Source organism: Peromyscus californicus, unplaced genomic scaffold, assembly GCF_007827085.1.
Source record: "Peromyscus californicus insignis strain IS unplaced genomic scaffold, ASM782708v3 Scaffold_20__1_contigs__length_68692818, whole genome shotgun sequence".
Taxonomy (NCBI): domain Eukaryota; kingdom Metazoa; phylum Chordata; class Mammalia; order Rodentia; family Cricetidae; genus Peromyscus; species Peromyscus californicus.
In genome coordinates this window covers 63,545,766-63,553,926 of record NW_026294503.1, presented here as the reverse complement: position 1 = coordinate 63,553,926, position 8,161 = coordinate 63,545,766, and the positions used below count along the sequence as shown (strand labels likewise).

Here is an 8,161-nt window from a genome sequence, read left to right as displayed (position 1 = left end):
GTGAGATCGTGTCTCAAAAAAAAAAAAAAGCTAATATTTAAGCTGTCTGGTTCCAGGTTTTATGTTTTCTTATCTCTACACTAATTTTCCTCTCTAATTCTCTCAGGACTGTTCCTGGCTTATTTCCTGTAGTTTCTCTTACTTTCTCCTCTGCCTGGACCATAGTTAGGGCCCAGGGTAAATTCACTAATGTTAGGTCTCTGGAAACTGGAGAACTGATTAGGGTCTTTGGGCAGAGAGGTCTGCCAACATCATCAGGGTTTCTGGAGGAAGGTTGAGTGGTTTGGATTTGGCTGGACTGATTCTGAACCCACAGATCCTTTTTTTTTTTTTTTCTTTTTCTTTCATTTTCCAAGACAGGGTTTCTCTGTGTAGTTTTGGTTCCTGTCCTGGATCTCGCTCTGTAGACCAGGCTGGCCTCGAACTCACAGAGATCCTCCTGGCTCTGCCTCCCGAGTGCTGGGATTAAAGACGTGTGCCACCACTGCCGGCCCTTGCCTTTCTTGTAAGGTAGAGTAAATCATGGAGGAAAAGAGAGCTGCGGTCAACCCACCAGACCCACTGTCTGTGCTGAAACTACCCAGACTGAACGTAGCCGCCAACACCATGAGGACTGCCAGACTGCGTTCCTCTCTACCACTGCTTTGCTGATAGGACAGTTTGCATCCAAGCCAGGAGTAGGTTCTGAACAATTCCTTGGCTCTCCCTCCTCTGCCTATGCCTTCAGAGGAACCTCTGTCATACTATCCTTGTTCTTCCAAAGCAGGCTTCCCAATGGAACACGGGGAAAACATTAACACTCGTCAGAGGTCAGCTCTCGATGCACCCTGATGCACCCCGGGGGAGCCCTGCATCTGCATTCACAGCTCTCTCAGCACATTCCCGAGCTTGGGGGAGGGAGACTTCTAAATTATTAGAATTAGAACATGTTTATGTGTGTGTGTGTAGGGGTGCGTGGTGGGAAGGACAAATGTCTCCTTGTGTCGCATTCCTTCATCAAGGATTGTCTAGGGAGGAGGCAGGGCTTTAAAAGCCGTGGAACGCTGGTGGGACCCAGTGGAAAGGAGCACCTGGAAGCCTTCAGTGCAGCTGGTAGGTGCAAGGGGTCATGAGGGGGGAGTGGATGGATCAGCAGAGCTGCCAGGTCTGCCTCTTCCTCAGTGAGTCCTGTCTCTGCTCTGTAACAACCCTTTTGGTCCCTGTCCCCTTAAAAAGAAGTCTCTGTACCCAAATGTTCCATGTACTTTTCTGAAATACAAACGGGGGATCTCTTGTTTTTCCCATTTACCCCCTAAGACCCCCACCAAGTCTCCAGCTGAGGATGGTACTGAAGACACAAGGGATACAATTGGGAAGCTCACAGGCTTCTGTCCCTAAAAGTCAGGAGGAGCAAATGGTCTCTTCTTCCTCAGGAGCCGTTGCCACCCTCTTTCCCCCCTCCCTGCCCCCCTCCCCTCCACCGAGCTGCTGCCATGGTTGCCAGGCATGGTTGCTAAGTCTCTGCATGGAAGGGTTGGCGTGGGCTGTGCTGCCACTAACATTACCATGGTGAATCAGGGGACACCTGGTACAGGCCTGGGGGGGGGGGAATCCTGAAGATGCAACACCCCCCCCCCCCAGAACAGAGTGAGTCCAAAAGGTGAGCCGCACTGGGCCAAGTGAACTGGACGTCGATTCAGTCATGAGTGGGAGCCCCATTCTCGGAAAGAGAGGCCACTTTTATCCTTTCTGTTGCTAGGGGATTTGTCTGTACCACAGAAGCACACCATTCTTCCTCCACCCCCCTCTGTTAGGGCACAAGTGTATATAAGCACTCTATCTGCACCCCACATAAGGCTTGGTGGAGCTGTGTGGGCACAGAACTGTGTAATCCCAGAATCCTGGCTTCTGGGTTAGGGGAGCTAGTATGTCCAAGGAAGGGCACCCACATCTAGAGTAAGAGTTGTCCTGTTGCTTAGGTGGCCAGGACAGACTGAGTTCTGCCTTACACACCAGCAGAAAAGGAGGCGAGGAGTAAAGGGTGCGGGTGCCACCTTTGGGGGTGCCGGGGGAGCAGCTGTCCCACAGAGTCGCACAAAAGCTTCCTGAAAGCCTGAAAGCGACCGCCTCTTCTCTCCACTGCTTGAACTGGTTACTCATCTCATCCGCACCCGAATGCCACGGACGCTAAAAATAGCCCGCCCCCCCAGCTGTGGGCCAGCCTCTCCTGCACCCCAACCCCATGGAAACCAGCAGAGGGTGGCAGGCAGAGACCTTGAGTTCTATTCTCACCACTCCCTGTCGGAGAAAGGAGTCCAGGCAGGCAGACAGGCAGGCATAGACCTAGTGGTCAGGCAACCTGACAAGCCGGAGAGCAAAGGGTTAAAACTTCGGGAAGGGTGCAGAAATAGGGGCTGGAGGAGGGGGCACTGTAAGCCTGGTAAGAATCAGAAGTCCCCCCCCCCCACCGCGCGCGCCCATTCGCGGGTCCCATTAGGTTTGGGGGACCTGAGTAGTGGGAAGGGGCGTCCAATCCCAGGCCCCAGGGGGCGGCCGTGTACACGGGGGAGGTAGCAGCGCGGAGCGGTCCACGGCGGCGTGTCACATGCGCGCGCGCCCGCGCGCGAGCACACACACACACATACACACACACACACACACAGGCAGGCACACACGTGTGCCCGGGTATATATAGTTGCCAGTCCCTGGGCCTGCCGCTCTGCAGTGGGCGCCGGCTCCCTGGGTTGGGAGGGGGCTCACGGGGCGGGTGGGAGGGTGGGGGGCCGGGGTGGGGTGGGGCAGGATGCTGGATGGCCCGTTATTCTCCGAGGGGCCCGACAGCCCCCGGGATCTCCAGGATGAGGAGTCGGGCAGCTGCCTCTGGGTGCAGAAGTCCAAGCTGTTGGTGATTGAAGTCAAGACTATTTCCTGTCATTACAGTGGTCGCGTCCCTTCTCGACAGTCCATGGACATCCAGGCCAGCTACTGGGCCCGTGGGCCCCAGAGCCGCACGTGAGTGAAGGAGGGGGTGAGGGGCAGCAAGTGGTGGGGCGGGAGGTGGGGTCCAGACCTCCTTGCTGGCACCAGCGATCCCTGCTGGCCCCTTCTCTTTCCCGCGCCTCCCTCCCCCCACTCGTCGAGGACTGGGGCCTGCCTCATTCAGCGCTTGTTTAGGGGGACAGAAGAGGTAGTGAGAAAGGGCAGGAGGTGACATGGGGCAGTCGCTGTTAAAGTGTGCATGGAGAGATGGCGAGGAGTCTCATTTCGACTTCAGCCCTAACATATACGCACGTGCACTCGCACACACGCTCACGCGTACCCTCCCACATGGCTGCCCCAAGTGGTCTCCAGTACTCCCAGCTCCCCGGACCTCGGCTCCCTTTCCCCACAAACTGCTCACCTGGGTTCCTGCTCATTGTCCCAGGTGTAGGCTGCGCCCGGGATCCCCGGAGCCGCCACCCCCGCCGACCCTGGGCCACCAGGGTGCTGCAGGAGGCGACCAACTGGCGGGCGGGGCCCCTCGCCGAGGTCCGAGCCCGGGAACAAGAGAAAAGGAAAGCGGCGTCGCAGGAGCGGGAGGCCAAGGAGACCGAGAGAAAAAGGCGCAAGGCTGGCGGGGCCCGACGGAGTCCCCTAGGTCAGCCCCGCCCAGAGCCCCGGAACGCCCTTCGGGCGGCCCAACCAACCGGGTTCCCAGTTTTCTCCAGACCTGAGCGCTTCGGGCAGGTGGGGCGAGCGCCCCGTCCATCCGCGCTCCCGCAGAGTGACCCAGGGGTGGCGTGGGCGGGGCCATGGGGAGGTAGGAGACCAGGGCCCCCTAGCTACGAGGCTCACCTGCTGCTGAGAGGCGCTGCAGGCACGACCCCAAGACGCCGCTGGGACCGGCCGCCACCCTATGTGGCTCCACCTTCTTACGAAGGCCCCCACAGGACCCTGGGGACTAAGCGAGGCCCCGAGCTCTCCCGGGCGCCCACCTCATCAGTCCCAGTTCCAGCCACCACCAGGACAGAGGCAGGGCGCACGAAGAAGAGGCTAGATCCTCGAATCTACCGGGATGTTCTAGGGGCTTGGGGTCTCAGACAGGGACGGGGACTCTTAGGAGGAGCTCCAGGCTGTGCAGCGGCCAGAGCCAGGCCAGAGTCCTGCAAAGGGCCGATAGAGAAAAGCTCGGGCCTAGCTGCTGCTGGCCTGAACAGTGGTGGCGACGGCCATGCCCAAGCCAAAGCTACTGGCAGTTCAGGCACCGAGGCAGCTCCCGCTGGGTCTACCATCCGCACCCCGCCATGTCCTGCTCCCAGGTCCAGGCAGCACCTCAAGGGCTCAAGGGAAGGGAATGAAAGAAGTGAATGTATTTGGCTTCCCAAGTCTTGGCTTTCCTCCCCTAAGAAGCCTCCAGTTAGACACAGCCAGACTCTCCCCAGACCCTGGGCTCCCGGAGGCACCGGGTGGAGAGAGTCCCTGGGTCAAAGAGAGGGGACAGAGCATGAAACCCTGGACGTCTGGAAGGCGACCCGCCGCGCCCACACCCTGCCCCGCAGTTCCCGAGGCCCCTCTGGTAGAGAAGGCATCTTTGTCATTGACGCCACGTGCGTGGTGATAAAGTCCCAGTATGTTCCGACCCCTCGCACCCAGCAGGTGCAGCTCTTGCCCTCTGGGGAGCCGTGCATTGTGAGCGACAGCCCCGGGCAACCCCAGCCCTGCCACGAGGAGGGCGAGGGGGTCAAGGCCAATCCCTCAGCTTGCCAGAAGCTGCCGGTGAGCAGTCGTATCTTAAACCAGCCGGGCGGGGGGCGCGAGTGCGAAGCTGAGGGCGGAGAGCAGGGGGATTCTTCCCTGGAGGACCGCGCCTCCCGCGTTTTAGGGTTCCCTGTCGGCGGCGAAGCGAACCTGCGAGACGCCCCCACGCAGCCAGGTAGCCCTGAGCACCCGGCCTTGGGCCCAGCGGCTCCGGGCTGCGCGGGCGGCGGGAAGAGCTCGGAAGCGGCCGGGGTCCTGCGGCGCACGGGCGGGGGCTGGCCGCGGACTCCAGGACCCTACGCCGGGGCGTTGCGGGAAGCCGTGTCCCGCATCCGCCGCCACACCGCCCCGGATTCGGACTCGGACGAAGCCGAGGAGCTCAGCGTCCATAGTGGCTCCTCTGATGGAAGCGACACGGACGCCCCAGGCGCCTCCTGGCGGAATGAGAGGACCCTGCCTGCGGGTGGAAACACCCGGCCCAGGGAAGGCGGGAAGACAGCCGGGCTGAGCGACCGTATCCGGGAGACTCCAGATGTCATCGGTCAAACCGAGGAAGGCCTCTTCGGAGAGGACACCAGGAAAACGCCACAGGGGAAGCGAGAGAGAGAGTGAGCAGCGATGCCCCTTTTCGTTCTCGCGTGGCTCGGCCCATCCATCCTTGGGCTCACCGTTCTCCTTTGCTCTCTACAGGCTTCGTTTGCTTCCCGTTTCTCCTTTCCCCACCTGTACCTGTTCCCACACTTGAAACAGAGGAAAGGAAAGAGAGGCGAGGCAGCCATCGCCAATCCAAGGGTTAGTTAGCTTCAGGGGAGATGAGGGTAGGATTCAACACCTGCTACATTCGGGCGCTGCTGGCAAGCGAGCGGAGAGACAAGCCGAAGGGCAGGGACGGTGGCAGGCATGAGGAAGCGATGGTCAGGTCAGGGTCCCTAGCAGGAGAGAAAGAAGTCATGGAGAGGCCTTGAGCCTAGTGACTGAGTGATCAGGTGACAGGGGAGCTTTTGGCAGAGAAGGAATGGATGCACACACAACCAGCAAACCGGGCGAGGGCTGTCTTGGATGTTGTAACTCTGCCACTGACTTGCTGGTGGACCTTAGGCTAACTGCTTTTGCACCCGAGCATCCCGGATTCCTGCAAATGTAAAATGAGCGATTTCTGCCGCCCTGTTCTTCGGTCCCTGGGAATTGGGGAATAAGTGAATAGAATTTGAGGGCTCTTACCCACTTCACTCCTCCGCAGCGCGGAGGAAGACGGTCAAGGTTTTTCAGACTTAAATGGACCAAGGGCTTCTATCCCACCTTCCCAAGTTTAGGTGAGTGCTCCCCAAGGCAGAGCAGGATCACCCCGGCCGGCCCTGTCACTGCCTCTGGCCTGTGGTGGACCAAGCTGGAGAGGGAAGGCAGCCAATGAATCAGCTTGGGACACTTTTAGGCCTTCCGCCTTTCCTCCCTCTCCGTGTCCTTCGTGATGCTCTGAAGTGTCACCGGGATTTCGCACGCCGCCGACGGTGTCGCCCACCTGATAGGACCCCTCCCTGACAGTTTCTGCCCCTCTCCCGGAGAACAGCCAGGCCAAGGGGAATGAGGGGCTGATCTTCAGCAGCCGGTGCGGGGTGTGATACTCGCTGGAGCCACTACGGGGCGCGCGCAGGTCGCGGATTCCCCCGGTTGCTGGTGCTCGAGTGCCGCCCCTACACCAGCCGCACGGCCAGTTTTCGGGGTCCCTAGTCCCCCGGCGCCGGTTTCCCGCCTTGACACCTCCGAGCCTCCGCGCGCGGGGCCGGGAGCAGGCCTCCGGTCTCCCAGACCTCTGGGGCGCGCCGAGCCCTTCTTCGTATTCATCCACGCCGCCGCCGCCGACAGGCTTAAGACTGACGTTTAAGTCTTTTTTTTTTTTTTTTTTTTTTTTTCCTTTCCAACCTTGGGCACTTCCTCCGTGTCTGCCATTGACTAGCCATGTGACCTTTGGCCAAATCACTTCACCTCCCTGAGCCTCAGTCTCCTCATCTGTCAAATGGGGGTTTATAAACACCTACCTCGCAGGGTTGTTGTGAGGATTTAATGCGGTAATGTATATAAGGCGCCGGGCACATAGTCGGTGCCCAATAAATCTACTCCTCCCCTTTATGAAGCTCTGGAGTGTCTTTCCTGACCCAGCCCCACCTGTCCCTCCCTCGGGGCTTCCCGCTCGCCGTGGGGGGGGGGGGGAGGACTCGTCTCTGGTGGAAACTTGTGGCCCATCCTGTCTCCTTGGCTGGGACGCTCCCTTCCTTGCCCCCCGCCCCACCCCTGCCCGCTCTTCCCTCTGCCCCGGTGCAGTCCCCCCGCCCCCCATTCCGGGCAAAGGCTGAGTCAGCCTAGGTAAATTTAGCCGCCTGCTGGGCGGGAGCGGGGGCTTCGCCCAGACTCGGTCGCCAGGTCGAACCCGTCCCCGGGGCCCCGCCTCTGTCCCTGCTCCCATCGCAACTCTTTAGACCGCTCTCCAACCACTCCGGCTTTTAGTCTCCGATTAGCTGGACATCACACCCGGAGAGACTCAAAGGCAGGACGCAGGGGGGCGGGGGCAGGGCTCCCCAGTCCACAGCCAGCCGCGGGCCTTGATTCATCCATCGGAGGAGGGTCGCCCATTCGGGTTTCCCAAGTCCAGGGGCGGCGTTCACTGGTCGGAGCTCCCCAGGAATACTGACCTGTCATCCTGTCTGTAACCTACACATTTCCTGTGGCTCTTAGTGGAGGAGGCCAAGGAGGCCAGGTCACCTTGGGCAAAGATCAAAGATACCAAAGGTCTTACCACTTTCTACTGCAGTTCTGACTGCTGCCAAGTCTAACCCAGCCTTGACTGAGCACTCCCTGGGAACGAGTCCCTGGGCTGAGCTCAAAGGGTAGTTGTGGCAAGGCCTGCCCAACAGTGTGATAAAGAAGATGAAACCATGAAGTACTGGGTTCTTGTGTTAAGTTCTGGGAGGAGTCAATCAAGGGAGATCCTATGAGATCCAGGGAGAGTCCATGGAGGAGGTGACATTTAGATAAAAATTAGAAAGGAACCCAGCTGGTGGCGCACACCTTTGATCTCAGCACTCAGGAGGCAGAGGCAGGTGGATCTCTGGGTGTTCTGCAGAGTGAGTTCCGGGCCATCCAGGCAAAAATAAATATATATTTTAAAAAGAGAGGAAAAGATGCCAGGCATGGTAGCACTTTCCTCTAAATTGGAGGTAGAGGTAGGAGGATCTTGCAAGTTTAAGCCCAGCCTGGTTTACATAGCAAATTCCAGCCCAGCTCAGCCCATCAAAATTCTGTCTCTAAAAAATAAGGGGCCAGGGAGCAGAATCCATCCCTGGGAGAGTAAGGGTGGAGGGCGGCTCAGCGGGGGTATCCTGGCCTAGAACATACAAAGTCCTGAGTTTGGTTCCCAACATGGAAAAAGACAAGTCCTAGGTTAGATGAC

At 59.0% G+C, this 8,161-nt stretch overlaps 1 protein-coding gene across 1 annotated transcript; it reads left to right on the top strand.

The window, feature by feature from the left end:
* Window positions 1-2,762: 2,762 nt before the first annotated feature.
* Window positions 2,763-6,843, top strand: Ddn (dendrin). Its single transcript, XM_052748880.1, is given in 3 exon segments — window positions 2,763-2,991; window positions 3,404-3,437; window positions 3,439-6,843. Coding segments are annotated over 3 exon segments (2,133 nt in total). The 5' UTR covers window positions 2,763-2,782; the 3' UTR covers window positions 5,329-6,843.
* The last annotated feature ends 1,318 nt before the right edge of the window (window positions 6,844-8,161 follow it).